General features: G+C 34.6%; 2 protein-coding genes across 5 annotated transcripts in view; both read left to right on the forward strand.

Annotated features, from left to right (window-relative positions):
• Positions 1–15,836, forward strand: part of LOC111517984 (uncharacterized) — a 159,224-nt gene extending 143,388 nt beyond the window's left edge. For 3 of the 4 annotated variants that reach the window (XM_074184210.1, XM_074184213.1, XM_074184212.1), the window contains one exon: positions 15,443–15,836. In XM_074184210.1, the coding sequence (XP_074040311.1) occupies positions 15,443–15,772 (330 nt within the window). In that variant the 3' untranslated portion in view covers positions 15,773–15,836. The remainder of the gene's footprint in view (positions 1–15,442) is intronic. The other variant, XM_074184211.1, reaches the window with a different exon arrangement.
• On the forward strand, positions 324–3,213 carry LOC111517982 (tetratricopeptide repeat protein 29). Its single transcript, XM_023174284.2, has one exon. It carries the CDS (start codon positions 1,615–1,617, stop codon positions 3,139–3,141), a length of 1,527 nt encoding a protein of 508 aa, XP_023030052.2. The 5' UTR covers positions 324–1,614; the 3' UTR covers positions 3,142–3,213.
• Positions 15,837–17,123: the final 1,287 nt, after the last annotated feature.

The raw sequence follows: 17,123 nt of genomic DNA on the forward strand, positions 1-17,123 counted from the left end.
AAAAAGTTTTTAAATACTCAAAGAACATGTGTTAATTAATTAGTAGTAAATATTGATTCGATGTTGAGAAACATATGAAATTTTATTAAAGACATACAAATTTGTTTTTCTACTAATGAATAAAACCTATTATGTTTGTTTAAAATTTTCCATTGAATGAACAAATAGAAAAGCAAAAAAAATGACAAATATAACAGAGCAATAGTAATAAATTTTCAAAGGAAACTTTCTCGTTATTTATATTTCCTATTAAATAATTAATACATCTTTGAGTATTATTTTTTTATAACGATCATTACTTCTATCAATGTTTCATTTCGTGCATGAGTTTTGATATCTTATGATACAATACAATTTTCCTAATTTTTCAGGCAGTAAATATATGTTTAAAATATGTTTTGAAATATTTTTTTCCGTTAACCAGCTGTCGCACCCCTACGAACGACATCCCTCAGAAGTTTAAACTTGTGCGAGCTAAGGACTAACGAAATCTTACCTTTTAACGTGTGATTCGTAACACGGGTTGGACGATAGCAAGTGAAAATCGATCGTTTAGCCTGGGGCTTGAACTATCGAATCACACACCGGTCGATTGACTGAGTGAACAAAGCACCCACGTCGAACCGCTCGGCTATCGACCGACAGTAAGAACTAACAAATTAAAAAAATTATATGGAACACTCGGAATATTTGGATTTTTTTCATGTTCATCTTGAATATCTCAGTCAGAATTTCAAAGTTGTAGACCCATGTCTACTAAATTTATTGAATAACTTTTATTGGAAAATATTTTTAATTTATACGTGCATTTAGGATTGTGAATTCGTAGTTTCTTCTGAAAAAAGGAGCAGTGTTCTTGGGGGCGTCACTTCCCTTCTTAGCCCTATTTTCACCCTCAAATTGTATTTGAAAATACTTCAATGTGAGCTTGAAGATGATCACTTGGTGATTGAAACACGTATCGACATAACAGGTTGGTGTTGGGAAAAAACCCCAATAATATTCAAGTAGTATCCATGTATCCTGAGTAGGATTAGTTCTGGTGTACTGGTAGGTCGAGAGTTGCGTGTTTGTTTCAGAAAGTGTATGTACGTATACTGCATACGCCAAAAAATTTGTATTTTGACTTGACGTTCAAGTTGAAGAGGCCTTGGAATGCCTCGTTTATCTTTGATTTTCAAAGATTTAGTTCTCTGTCTTCATAGGGGAAGATGCCATCGCCCGCACCTTTTCCTCCAAGTTCAGTTAAGTCCAGCAATGCATTTGTGGTTCAGCCCAGCACCACTGATGAGACGAATTGAAACAGCGCTCTCTGGTGTTGAATCTCAAATGTTTTTGTTTGGGTTCTAGTTCTCAGCAAGTCAAAGCTTATTGGCGTATTATTTAGTGAAATGAATCCTAATATTGGCTGTAAATTAACTACACAAGAAACGGCATCTGATGTTACTTTAATCTGAAATCAAGTAAATCACTTAGGTCATCTGATTTGCATGAAAATCCTTCATGCATGTAGTCGCTACACCAGTGTATAGACAGTGTATTGCTCGTTCATTGTCACTGTCATTTTAATTGACAACAAAAGTCATTCCATTTCTCAAATCAATTCTCATTACAATGAACACCTTTCCGGCCGACAACTACATCAAAAGGGAACGTCAGAGAAAGGAGAAAAACCAGAAAATGATCGAAAAAATGCGATCCAACTTACCGGTATATACCATCGACGAAATTCGCGAATACAAGCTTCCCTTCGACGAAGCACTTCTGATCGGACTCCAGGAGAAGGGCTACTTCAGTACTGTATCGTATCTAAAAGAATTGTTCGAGTACCAAACGAACCTGAGGGAACAGGCAGGAATCGGTACTATTGTATGGCTGAGGCCTCAGCTCATATACAGCAGGCCTGAGCTGGAGTATTTGAGTAACGGCTTGCGTTCATCCGAAGATAATCACAAGAAAAAACATTTTGCCCAGGAGTGCCACGACTTCTTGTCGCTGGCGGTACACTTCGCTTTTGACGGTCCCGACTGGTGGTGGCTTGGCGAGCAGTTGTTAATGCAAGCCATCAGGGTAACCAAGGAATACACATCGCTAGGAGGAAAATACGAAGCTTTAAGTCACTTCGCCTACGGTAAATTCCTCATCGAGAACGTAAAGGAGTACAGCGCCGCCTTGCAGCAGTTGGAGATAGCGAGGGAGCTGTCCGAAGGTAAAGGCTGGACCAGCAAAAATTTTTTCCCAGGAGAAACTGGCACGCTGTTCATGCAAGTGAACCTTCACCTCTTTCACTGCTTGTATAGAGAAGCGAAATATCTCATGAAAATTGATACAACGAAGGCCATTTCTCGGATAGTAGAGGCTAGGAAAAGGGCAGCCGAATCGTGTTATCACGAAGGCGAAACAAAAGTACTCATGCTGAAAGGAACTTGCGAGATGGAATCTCGAGATGTGAAATCGGCCATCAATTCCTTCGGTAGAGCTCTGTACCTTCAACAGAAACTGCGGTCGATCGAAGGGATATGCAAGGTGAGAATACAGTTGGCCAAAGCATACCTCATGGACAATAATGCAGAGAAGGCTTTGGGAACGCTGCTGTTACTGAAAGAGGATGCTGAAAAATTCGACCTGCCGTTCTACATGGGGCAAGCATACAAGAACTTGGGTGAGTACTACCTCATCGCTGGGGAACCGGAAAAGGCAAATTCTCTTCTGAATAAAGCCATGGAGATTTTTCGCGAGTGCCAAGTTGAAGCTCCTGACATAGAAACAGTTCGAAATTTGGAAGCCATCTCCGCGGGGTTGGATCGGTTTCACGACTATGTAAAGCTGATTAAGCAAAGCGGGACGAAAGACATAGAGGGCTTTCGGCATCTAATGAAAATGGTGGCTTGGAAGGACGAAAGGAAGCCTTTCTGGGACACCGAAGAGAAAGTGCATCATCAGAAGTCGTTGAATGAAATTCTTGTAGAGAGTATCGCGACAGGTGCTGGAGAAACTGGAAAATTCGTAGATAATAAAGTGGCGTCGAGGAAAATTGAAGGTGATCCTGATGATCCGAAAGCTCTGATAGAATTGCACGACAATAAGAATACGTTCAAGTCAGAATCGGAACCCGGTTTGGAGTCTGCAACAGAAAAATAGAACAGATAGTGTTGAGTGATGTACCACTTTTTATTTTACAAACAAAAAAATATGTATTAGTTTTTTTTTAAATTATCACCAACCATTTATGTCCTTTTCTCAATTGGTTCGTTTCTTTTCTGGACAAAGAAGGCCACATCTTGAGACAACTTTCTGTTAGATGTCTAGTTATACTCAAAGTACCTCATTCAACGAATTCAATATCTCGTGTAGAAAAAAATAGTGATTAAATTGGGAAATCTGGCCGTCAGGGGTCAGCCAAGTCAATCCTATACTTTTTAGGCTGCTTTGAATGCTGTTTGACCTAATGTCAATCCAAGAGTATCTAAGAATTATCAAATATGCAACTGGGATGTATTTTGATCCAAAAAAAATTGTTACACATTTATTAACTTTTCTTGGAGTGAAATCTTGCTCAACAGATGAATGATTCTTCGAAGCTTGAAGAACAATTTCTTTGTGGAATATTAGAAAATTTGGATTTTTGTTTTCTTTTTTCTAATCATAAGCACGAAGAAGGCAATTGGGACACGTTACAAATATATTTTCAAATCATATCTCGTTATACCTTACTAATATTGATCTCAGCTGTTTTAGAGCTTCTCAACTACAGCAGCTCCAAATATTCTTGGTAGAATCTGATCTACACCGAGTTCAAAAAGTCTCCTTTCTCATTCGATAAATAATAGGCTGAGCATCATTCGCAATAGTACTCCTACTACAAAAATGTTCGATTGTCTGAAAGGAATGTGCTGTTAGAGAATTGAATGAATTTTCGAATGTCACAAAACCTTACCCGTTGCGTCCTTGGCAACGGTTGATTCCTCACAGATATTTTTCTTGAAAAAAAAAGAGTAAAAATGATACATTCTTAGGTAAACTTATTTCGATATTGATAGCTTGTCTTGTTTAATAGTTGAAGGAGGGGGGACAGACCTCAGTGTATAGAAGATTTGTACCAAATTTTTATTTTTAAATTTATATATTCCTCGCATATAAAGGAAATATATGATTTTGTTATTTTTCAAGCAAAATTTTGAAATTGTGCCTTTGAAAGGACTGTTGTTTTGAAAAAATTCCAATTTCGAATCCTCTTTAGGCATATTTATTTGGGACCAATGAGTATTCTAGTTTTCAAATTTTTTGCTTGAATTTTTTTGTGGCGCTGTGAAACAATTTCTAGTCGGAAATATGTAAATATCATAGATGAATATGTGGTATATGTTGAGTAGAAACAGTAGGTAGAGTAAAAAATTAGAACAAAAAAATTAAACATTTTAACAGCTTCCGTTTGGTGTTTAGATTGCTTCAAAGTGAAGTGGTGAATTTGAAGCTTTGCATTTTCAGGGGACATTCAATGAGAGAAGTGAATTTGTTGAGGTTTGGTTATTATTCTGGTATGGTGTGAAATAAAATCAATAGGACGTTTTAGAGTAGTGAGTTTCTGTATGCTCAATTTCCATGGAATTTTTTTTATATATATAATTGCGAATAGTTTGATGTTAGGACTTCGTTTTCCTGCATTTTTTTTTGTTCAAACATAAGCATATCAAAATCAAATAATCGAAAGATACCACGAAAGATTCCCAGAATCGATCACTTCAACATAAAATCAAACATCTGAATACTTTTTGTCTAACCAATGAATCACATAAATTATTTAAATGAAAAAGTAAATTTCAATTATCTCTTGACAAGTTTAGAATGCAACAATTTGATTAGAAAAATACCTAAAATATCAAAAAACCTTTTGAAATTTCTGTTTTCCACCTATTTTTGTTGTCCATTGAGAATGCATTAAATATTTTGTTGTATAATGAGCGACATCAACACCAGCATCTCGTTATTCTGATTGGTTATTATTGCCACATGTTAGATTTCTGAAAGGATCTCTAGCAAATTTCAATCAGTAAATAATAGTGTGTAAATAGTCAGGAACAAACATAACTTAAATGTAAATATAAATGAAATGAATTAAAACATATATTGTCACTGAACTCGTATGGAATTCAAAATATATATTAGGAATAAGTAATTCATAATCATATATATTGTCTTTGAATCGAAAGATTTAACATATTGATATTTTTTGTCTTTGGCGTATAGAAATGTATCGTTATTTTATGAAATATGAATTATATCGGGATATATCGAAACAAAGTGTTTTCCAATTCTTAGAGAATCAATTCTATAATTTCGTTGTTTATGAACGTTTGGAAAGCAACTAAGTAGGTAGTCCAAAGTCAGAGCTTATTTTCCCAAATTTGTTATACTATTTCAGATTCGATAATATCAGATACAAAATAGAAGGTTTTTAATTATATCCAACAAAATACATACAACGTTTCGTCTGCTTCAGCTGCAGACTGCAAGGATCTGTCTGTCTGTTTTTCCGTTAATCAGCTGTCGCCCCCATACGAACGACAACTCTCAGAAGTTGAGAAACTTGTGCGAGCTAAGGACTAACGAGGTCTTACCTTTTAACGTGTGATTCCTAACACGGATGAAGGTAGTATCTAGAAATCTCAGCAACGACTGACCGGGGAGCTCTGTGTTCACTCGTATGTATACTAGTAGGGGGAGGTAGGGACGTTGATTCTGCGTTTGGCAGTTCTGATGTGAACTGAATCACAGGAAGAGGGTCCCTTCAAACACCGGCAGATGACAGAAGATTTCTTTTAACCTTGGCCAATCTGATAGTGTTGTGTAGTTCATCAGTTGGCTTGTGACGTTCAAACAGTTTTCCATCACAGTGCGTGACTTCGCTAATGTAAAGTAAGTAGACCGAGCCTATCACTAGCGGCTGCTTCGACTACTAATATGGTGACTAACGTGACAACAGCAATATATTTCACAAGCCAACTGATCTACTATTATTCGCCGGCATTCATAGGATTTCATGTTCCTGTGGTCCATTTTACATCGGAACTACCAAACGCAGCGACAACACTAGGATACAAGAACATAAGCGTTATTGCCGCCTCATGCGGCAGAGAAATCCCATGAACGCAAAACATGTCCTAACTGAAGCAAACCACGTAATAAAATGAGAAACTGCTGATATATCTATTGACATCCCAACAATTTCAAAAGAGAAGAAGCTTTGCAAGTCAACAAAATGGTATCCATTTCTCAGGAAGGCTATAAATAGACTAGAACACAAGTCCAATTGACCTTCCACCAGTAGCACACCTATTGACAACGTGGACCAATCAGAACAAGCTCGGACCAACCAGGAGTTATCGTTCTCAAGGACATCTCCCTCTCACCCCACCCAAGTATTATAAATACGAGTGAACACAGAGGTCACTGCTCACTTGTCGGTTATCGCTGAGACTTCAAGAAACTTTGTCCATCCTTGCAATCGAAGCATAAGCCACTGAAGATATCTGCCGCAGTGAAAGACGAAACGTTTGATATATGACAAGTTCCTTTCGACCACAGCCTAATAATCCGGATTTGCTTTTTTTTAAATGATTGCTCCTATTGCATAAATAAATATTAGATCTCGGAACTTTCCAGTCGTGAAAGTTTTTTAGCCTATGTAGGCTAACTATTTTATTAACTGATTGTTAAAAATTTTCTGCTATCTACAACTGCTACCTTCAGCAAATTATTTTTTTTTCAAAAGATTTCTAAAAAGTTGAGAGTTGTACAGGGTGACAGTATAAATATAAGAATTATGAAAACTTTACGGTATCAATGTGGGCAATTTAGCTAAAATAATTTTAAGACAGGCGCACTTCCGGTTACACCAAAAGTAGGTTGAAACTTTGTTTCGTTTTACATGGTTTCACATGGTATATTTTATTACAGATTTATGTTCTAAAAATTATTGAAAATTGATATTTGAAAACTGGTTACAGTAAATTTTTCCAAAGGTAATTTTTTCTTTCAAATTATTTTTTTCAATTCGTATTCTACAACGAGAAGGAATTTGTGTATTTATAGACCTGTAGATATGTAGACAACTCATGTCTATACGTGTTGTAAGCAAGTTCTAAAAATGTTTACAGGATATGGTTGACTGGAATGTTCGTAATCTTTTATCTAAAAATATTGAAATCGGCGTATTAAACAAAACAAAACTCCATAAAATATCAAATTTAATCGGGCCACCACTATAAATTATTAATATCGATTTACTGCAGATTAATATGGAAGGTTCGAAAAAATAGTTCAATATCAAATATCAAATAAAAGGAAGCAGTTTTTTCTTGAATAGAATGTAAATGTGAAATTTTATATTTGAATCGCCGATTCGAAAATGGAAATTGAATTGTAACAGTATACAAAAAATAACTCACAAATGATTGTGCACCCTGTATGTCAAATTGGTTATTCTTTGTTGTTATTTATCTCACTTTAACTTTGTCTTTAATATTTAAAGACTGAGAGGAAAAATTGATAAGTATAAGGAAAAGATGAAGATAAGCATTCCAAATAAAAAGAAATGTTTTGGAATCTATGTAAGATTAGAAGGAAAAAGGACTTTTGAAATACATCTAGAATTTGATTTAGAATATGAAAATACACTAAATACAGGGTGTTTCATTTGAAATAGAGGAATTTGAACTTACTTTTTTTGAAGTGCTTCGAGTTTGAAACTATTTTAGATGTGTTGCTTCAAATATCGTTGTAACTCTAAGATATTTTCATATTTTTTCTATGTATAATTTTCATTATATCAATCAACGCAGCTCCCAAAGGATTACCCAGCACGATTTAATGTTTCACAAAATTTATTTTGAATCATTTCAATCATTTCAGAAAATATTTGATTGGTAAATTGAAATATCAGAATATTGTATGTATTTTGGCAGGTATAATTGAAACGTTCACAAATATACGGGCTGTTCCACATGAAAATTCCATTTCCATGTCTTGCCAAACAGAAAAAATTTTGGATTTCAATTTCATATATTACTGTAACAATTCATTTAATATTATAATTACTCCATTATTTTCATAGACGCAGAACATGAATTGAATCAATTTGAAGTGGCCACACTGTACCGTCGATTGTAAAAAAAATCCACATTGTACAGATACATTGAATGACACTTAGTAATTAGTTGAGGTTGTGCCTTAGTAGATAATTCAAAATTTATCACAAATCGAAAAAAGCTGAACCTGTAACTTCAAAATATAATTAGAGCTTCCTCGTCTGAATGTTTGAAAGGGAGTTTTGAAAATGTAAATTTTGAACATATGTAAAGAATAAAATGCTTCCCAAAATGAAAAATTAATGTGTATAGCGATATATTCTAAATCTTCCTTTAGTCTTCTGAATCTGTATACAGAATGTTCTACTTTTTCTGAGGGTTTGTTAATGAAAGTAAACAATTTATTAGTAGGCCATTCTGTGTATTGCACAAAAATATATGAATTATCAAAAGAGCGATCAGCATATTTATATTTAGACCAATGGATGCGTTTTATTTTGAGCAACAAGATGAAATATTGAATACGAACAAATCAAAAATGAACGTTTTGTAATAGTTTAATGAAGGTCCATATTTACAATATATCTATAAAGAATATACATCAATATAATTGTGATCGTGATGTAGTTAGAATAATGATTTAGAATTAAAATGATGAAACACCAGGTTATATTGTACAAATATATTATGAAGTTGAATATTCCCAATATATTATATTCTATGTTGTATCTAGAACTATTTAATCTCATTGAGAGTATTCTAAGTTTGGCAGAATTAGTGAATTTACGTGAATGAGGAATCTGTGAAAATGTTCAAGTTTTCAGTATATTAGAGTTCTGCTTCTTTCACAGGAAATGGAGGGGGGATTTTTGTACTTAAAGACAAGCCACGTGTGCTGCATGTAACATTTGATGTGGTTTAAGTAACCCATCAAGGCAGCAAAATATATTTTCTCCTCTTAACTAAAAAGTAAATCAAAATAATACCACTTTGTAAATTATACAGTATGATTCAGACTATTCTAAAACATAAAATTGAGATAAATATACAGGGTGGGCCATCAAAAACTTGACATGGAGGTTTTTGGTAATAATCTTGCAAATCCTAAATAACGCTTAGACAGGTCGATTTTTATTGGGAGGGGGACTGTTTTTCCCCATTTACATCGTCGTCACTTCAACCCCGGAGCCGAGGGGTGAACAACCCTTGGATTTTAACAGGTAACTGGGTGCGAGTCGCACATCGTTTGAAAGATTTTGGAATTCTCTAAACAACGGTGTACATTTTTTTAATATGGACGAACCATATTAAATTTATTATTGAAGTTACTCACTTTATGTTAGCTTATGCTCAAAATGGTCACCTCCAGCTTCCATGCAATAATAGAGATTCTGCTGGAAACGTTCTCGAACATTGTGGGGCATTTCTGGAGTGATTTGGCAACATTCATTTGTGATTCGTTGCCGTAAATCTTCGAGTGATGCAGGAGGAGTACAGTAAATTCTGCTTATCATATGACCCCACAGAAAAAATCTAAGGGCGAAAGGTCTGGTCATCGTGGTGGCGATTCGATAGTGCCCCGCCTCCCAATCCAGTGATCCAGATTCGGAAAAGTCTGATATGAATACTGCCGAACAGGCAGAGCATAGTGCGGAGGAGCCCCATCTTGTTGAAATATTAACAGATCCTCGCGATAATTGTGGTCATTTTCAATAATATCAGTGAGAAGGGGATTAATAGTATCTTCCAGAAGCTCCAGATTCATTTGTTCGGTTAAATTGCCTTCTAAAAACAATGGGCCAATAATACGGTCACCAAAAATTCCAGCCCATACATTTAATCTTTGTGGACGTTGAGTATGCACTTCATGAAAAATGTGAGAATTTGAATCAGCACAATAGCGACAATTATGGCGATAAAGTGTGCCTTTTAGAAAAATAGAACATGCATCACTGAAGCAAATGTTGAAAATAAAATGTGGATTTTCCACCGCTCGTTCACTAACCAACTCGCAAAATTGCAAGAGTCGATCGAAATCATCTTCATTCAGTTCTTGCGTTAATTTAATCTTCTAAGGATGAATTTCGTGGGTTTTTAAAATACGCCGAATGCTAGTTCGTGACACCCCGGAAACAAATGCTAACTTTCTTGTGCTCAAAGTATGGTCAAGCTCAACATGACCTAGAATTGCCACTTGTGTCGCCTCATTTGTTACTGATGGTTCTATTTGCCGCTTTTTATTTGCTACAGATCCAGTTGCGCGAAATTTTGCAATTAAATCGAAAACATCGCGACACATTCTTCCCATGTTGTTCATTGAACAGTTCAGCGGCTCTCGCAGCACAACGTCTATTTCCATAGTACAGTTCAATCAACTCAACCCTTTCTGCAGTTGTGTAAACCATTGTTTCTATAGCAACACTTTACGGCACTCACTACTAGCGATAATGTAGATATCACTTCCAACATAAAAATGAGAAATAGAAACAGCATTTCTCAATTGTAATAGTCCTCTTATCAGAGAATTACTAAAAAATTAACAGAAAAGTAACGTAAGAAACAAATGAAAGAGTTCCAAATACATTCCAAGTGAGCAGTGGCGTACAACAATTTGTTCTATTAACAATATTGAAAAAGTTGATTATCGGAAAGAACTCCTTTGAATACGTCCAAATTTAAAAAAATGTACATCATTGTTTAGAGAATTCCAAAATCTTTCAAATGATGTGCGACTCGCCCCCTATTCCCTATTAAAATTCCAAGGGTTGTTCACCCCTCTGCTCCGGGGTTGAAGTGACGACGCTGTAAATAGGTAAAAAAACTGCCCCTCATCCCAATTAAAATCGACTTGTCTGAGCGTTTTTTCGGATTTGCAAGATTAATACCCAAAACCTCCATGTCAAGTTTTCGATGGCCCTCCCTGTATATAGTACTTATGGGACAATTAAAATTCGCGTTGGTATGGCTAATAAGAAATTATCAAATTGGGAAAAGTTGCCTATTTCAGAGAAAATGTACCGTATGTTTTTTTTGATGAAAGAGGAAAACCGAAAACAGATTTCGAAATCAACCGTTTGGAAAGTACAAAAACTCCCAATATCGAATGAAGGATGAAATTGATTTGAATAACTTCCCTCTGCTGAATCTGTTGTTACCAGTCCCCCTAATATGTAATAATCATCAATTATTGACCTGTTTTTGCCTGCTTCGAGAAGGTAATCAAGTATTATATTCGTTATTTTCAGCTTGATATTCCTCTTGAAGATGATCACTTGGTGATCGAAAGACGTGTATCGAGGTGTTAAAATAACGGTTTGGTGTTGGGAAAAAAACTCCAGTAATATGCATTACTACACCAAAGTTTCCAAACAGTGCATCGCAAGTATTTTCAGGTATAATTGGGTCTAGATCAGAATTAATCTGATTGGGTCGTAGGTTATAGCTAAAGCTTTTAGGGTGTAAAATGTTATAATTTGCGACTGATTTATTAATTCCTGCTTGAGCGAAACACATACTTCAGTGTTGTAAAACTTCATTGTGAAAACTACAGTGAACTATGACATAGATTTTCATCGAGTATTGGCCAGTTCCATTCAATCCTAAGGATATTCGATTCATGTTCAAATCAGGTCGAAATATCCTTAGACATGAAATGGGATGTTCAGAAGATATCCCTCAATGGACTTGGAATGGACTTGATATCTATCGGATTTCCGTTGTCTGGGAAAAATAGTATCTTTTATTTTTTCCCTGATAAATTCAGTCCAGATTTGGCATCTTCTGACTTCTGGCTGTTCGAAGGTCGAAAATATATGCTGCTCAATAAATAAGCAGTAAGATTAACGAAACGTTATCTTCTCGAATTTGTAAGTTGTTAACCTTTATCAGTAATAGTATTTCCTCGAAGGATGTATAGATTTTTTAGTTTTTTTTTTAAAGTTACCAAAAAACCATATTCTCCAACTTTCCGTTTAAGTTGTTCAAATGTTTGAAAGCATCTACCATTATCCCCTTAGTCGATTCCGTAATCAGATCGTGTCGTTTTACCACAATGAACAACCAATTATCACTACTTCTGCCAAACATTAATGTATGATGAATACATTAACCATACTACATCAGAATGTATAGCGGGGTCATCATGAAATCTCCCGCATTGTTGACAGATTCTATTAAAAGATCATTTACATAATGGATTAGAATGTGATATGATGTGTACTCGATGTTCGTCTGTCAATAATACCGACCCATTCATTATTTTAATGTGTTAAATCCATATCAAAGTGATATCGTTCAATTTGAGAATATATTGATTTAGCTGAAACCCGAGACGATAGTGTTTTATTATTCATAATTCCTGAACCCTTTTAATCCTTCGGATAAGTACCTCTGAGCAAGCATTACGAGATTATCAGTATGAAAGACGGAATTAATTTTACTATTTAAAGAGTTTCACAAAAGTGTTATATTAATAGATATTTCTTGGGAGTGTTAAGTCAACGTCAATTTAAGGTATGAAATTAGCTTGTTTTCATTAATTTTAACACGTTTTTATTAGCTTCACCTGTGTGTATGTATGTATGTAACCTTCTTGATATATCGACATTATTGTTTGATCTATACGCGGGCAGATGGCGCTGTACGTAACCTCTTTGATCTATCGACATTATTGCTGTACTAACCTCCTAGATATAATTCGAACTCTCTTTACATGTATTTCTTCATTTGAAAAAACTATTTTTTTTATTAACACGCGCGCCTGCTGCCTTATTTGTAACCTTCCTTTGCGCGCCAGCTGCCTTGGACTTGGTAGCTAATTTTCAGGATCCCTCTCCGGAATCGGAAAATATCAATGATAATTTTTCTAAACAATATACGGCTGATTTATCCCAAAGTTTAGATGAAATAAATATGGTTTAAAAAGACAAAAAAACACACTTTTATAGCATACGAAACTAAAAAATGAAAAATAAATATAGTTACAAAAACTAAAAAACACGCTTTTGAAGAACATCGAAATAAAAAGTTAAAAAAAAATTTTAATAAGCTTAAAACAGTAACGAACGAAAAATACTAGTATTTTTGTGGAAAAGCCGACGGGCGCTTGATATACAAAAAATATGACACTAAGCGCCCACGCTTTTTTCACAATAATACTAGTATTTTTCGTTCGTTATTGTTTTGAGCTTATTTAAAAAAAAATATTTTCAACTTGAATTGAAGGGGTGATCAAATTTTGGGAAAGTAAGTTTTTGGCTTTCTACTTGAAACAAAAAAATGTGGGAATCTTCCAAAGAAAGAAAGGAAGTAATCAATTTGAAAATAAGTAACTCTATACTTTCGAAGATTCCCACATTTTTTTGTATCAAGATGGAGTAGTAGAAAGCCAAAAACTTTCTTTCCCAAAAATTAATCACTGCTAAAAATATAACCCCTTCAATTCAAATAAGATTCCTGTTGGCTGGGATTAAATGAAATAGGTGAATGAATGTCATTACGATGTCATCGATGACATAAGTAGATCAAACTTATTTCGTGACATTAAAAATCTTAATTCATAAATGAATTGTGTCTATTTTCTATAATCTTATCCAATTTGGTACTAAAGAGCCTCAAGCAAGTGTCTTACGGCGAAACATCGATGTCTACCAGTGAGGATGTCAGTGTTCCATGTAAGTGCAATTTGTTACCATTCATTTAAAGTAGAACTCCTGTGAATGATATCTGATTTTATTCCATAACGAATGTTTGGAATACAAATACTAGAGAAAAGTAACTTCTGTATAATTCAGTGTTCATATAAAAGTATTTGTTTCGAAATTTTTTTTTCTTTCGTGTAATTCAATGTTTATATGGAAGTAGCTGTTTCAGAAGGGCTTTCTTCCAGTTTGTGTCTGAAATTTACTTCTTTGCATGATCTAAACATCCATGTATAGAGTTACTTATTTTCAAAATTACTTCCATCCTTTCTTTGGAAGATTTTTGTATAAAGATGGAGTAGTAGAAAGCCAAAAACTTTCTTCCCCAAAAATTTTTAACTTCTTCGATGTTCTTCGAAAGCGTTTTTTAGTTTTTTTAAACTATATTTATTTAGTAGTGTTCTCCAAAAGTTTTTCACATTCGAATACTTCGAATACATAGCATTTCTAAATGCTATAAAAAAGTGTTTGAGATTGGATTTCCAGCAGGGTGATTCCGCTAAAAAAACTACAAAAGTATCTATAACTTTAGTCGACACAACACAGCTTCAAGTCATTTGTGGACATACTTACAGATTCTCTGAAGATGGTCAACAACATTAGCAAAAAGCTCGCAGTAGCGGGATTATATGTATATGAGGTGGGTTAGAGAGATTCAAATCATAATCTAGGTTAGGTGATAAGTTTGGTTCTGTAACACCATTTTGTTTTTGAGTGCATTTGGAGGAATTTTGAAAAACTATATTTCTAGGAGCACTGGACAATAGCGTAGCCTGAAAAAATATTTCACTCATTTCTTTCAACTGATAACAGATTAAAATATGCTAAAGTTGATTCCAGACTTGTTTTGGAAAAACAAAGTTGATAACAGACTTCAGTTGTAAATTTTCAAAACATACAGTCTGAAAATTTCAGCTCACAAGACAAATGGATTCACATGAAATTGGAACTTTTCCAAATCTGTCGACATTTATTTCAAAATTTCAAAGGACATAGTCAAAAATTCCAAAGTATCTACTGACTGAAACCTCGGAAGTAAATTTCGTTTCAATATTTTTTTTTATTTTCACAATTTTAACTATTTTCGATTCATTTGGCATTAAGGGAAGACAGGACAAGCACGAGAGAACGATTCATCTACACGTCTCATATGAAGAATCTGTTTAAAAAAATATATTTTTCCGTTAACCAGCTGTCGCACCCCTACGAACGACAACCCTCAGAAGTCGAAACTTGTGCGAGCTAAGGATTAACGAGGTCTTACCTTTCAACGTGTTAATCCTAACACGAGTTGGACAATAACAAGTGAAAATCGATCGTTCAGCCTGGGGCTTGAACCACCGACCAACGCGGCGGTTAATTCGAGTGAGTGAACAAAGCACCCACGTCGAACCGACCGACCAATAGAATAAATAGATTAACGATCTGTTTTGAGATCTACAATCAGTTTTATTCAACGACCAGATCTATGAAAAATGTTATTTTTTTTTAATGCAATTTCAAATTGATTTTACTAGATCCAGCAGTTCGTGCGGTTATCGCAGACGGGGTTTTTTATGGATTATTGCATCTTGACTCATTTCACACATGTTTTACTATAATTTTTGTATACATCATCGATATAACAATTGTTACTTTCAGTATCTTTCCTTTCAGATCCCTGACCAAACTGCCCAAAATCAACCGTCCTCGAAAAACGTCCTGTACTTACCCCTGTCCTGTACCAAATTTTGCGCCTCTCCAGACCTCTTCACGAACAACTTAGAATATCAGAGAGAATATATTGTAAAATATTTTCAAACTTCTACCGAATACGAGATGCTCCATCTCACTTCCGAAGACGGCAGCAGCTTCCCTTATGCTACCGCGTTCAATTGCCCGGAGGTCAATTACGTTTTGGAAGACTGTCCGCAACCCAACTTCATACAAACCGATGTGGGTTTCATTCCGGTCGTTCTCGATGACAATAATCGATCGATGAAGTGAATATTTTTAGACATGGATTTTAATTTTGTATAGTGTTATATATACAATAAATGGTTTTCAGTAAGAGTGTTATAATATTATGAATTCAATTAGGTGTTATATGCTCTAGATAAGTATATGTAAGTAAGTTTCAAAAGTGTTAGTTGAATACTCTGTCATTGTCCTCTAAGTAATGATCAATGATCAAAAGTTATTGAAATCAATTATGATTTCAACTAGAAGCACGTGCAATATGTCACATCTGATACAGATGTGACATATTGCACGTAGTGACATTTTCCCAAAAATGTCACTACGAATTTAACAATGTCAAGATATCGACTTGGTCCACCCTATCGAGTTGGTAGATCAAAATGTCGTCTACTACATTTTTAGAGTTGAAACGACAATTGTTAATATCACTGGCTTCAACTGCTTGAAGATGGTGATGGTGGACGTAAAGTGGAAAAAAGAGGATATCTATCTACTCGAATCAATTTTATCTTATCAATTATTGGAATCTATAATAGACTACTTTGGAATAATGATAAAACTAACCAATAGATGGAAATACTTGACATTTATTCATAAAATTTTAACACAAACTTCAAAATGAAAAATTACATGCTAGCACCAAAATTGTATGGTGTTTTTACTCAGTTGCAACTCAGAGACCAATAATTTTCCAATTAATTACCAGTAAAGGAATTAGAATCACTCGAAAGTTGTTCATTCACAATTTTCCTATATTATCATTTATGGACGACGTCAAGCTGAATTTTTCAGTAGTATTATGATATTTCGGCATTTGTGGTAGCCACTTTATTCCATAAATATCGTTTTTGAATGTCAAGCGAGGCCCAAATAGACAAAAAGCTTCTTTTCATAATTCTCACAAGTGATACACCAAACCCAACTGAATACATATAGAAAAAGTTGTCATTTCAAGGGATAATATTTGAACATATACTGTGATATATGCATTTATTGTTCAACAATATTCCCCATGAATACAGTGTCCATTTCGAAGAGTAGAACTTTCGATAGAATTTATAATTCGTTTCACACATCATGTTACAATTCTGATAACTGGCAAATATTTTTTAGGACGTCCAAATGTTTGTCAATAGCAAAATTGCTTATGGTTCGCCCTCCAAATAGATAATGGACTGATTGATAATCCATCCCTTGTTTTACAAGACATACTGAAATTTGAATTTGGAAAGTGATGCCATCTTCTGCTAAAACTGCAATTACAATTTCAACAAAAATATGCTCCATACGATTGTTAACAAATTAAATATAAATTTATTAGAATCTCTGTTGAAATTTTAACGTTAATAAGTCAAAGCTTCTCTGAAGAATGTTCAAC

This window comes from Leptinotarsa decemlineata, unplaced genomic scaffold (assembly GCF_025532065.1).
Source record: "Leptinotarsa decemlineata unplaced genomic scaffold, Ldec_3_MD MMD2_tig00026354_RagTag_RagTag, whole genome shotgun sequence".
Lineage (NCBI taxonomy): Eukaryota > Metazoa > Arthropoda > Insecta > Coleoptera > Chrysomelidae > Leptinotarsa > Leptinotarsa decemlineata.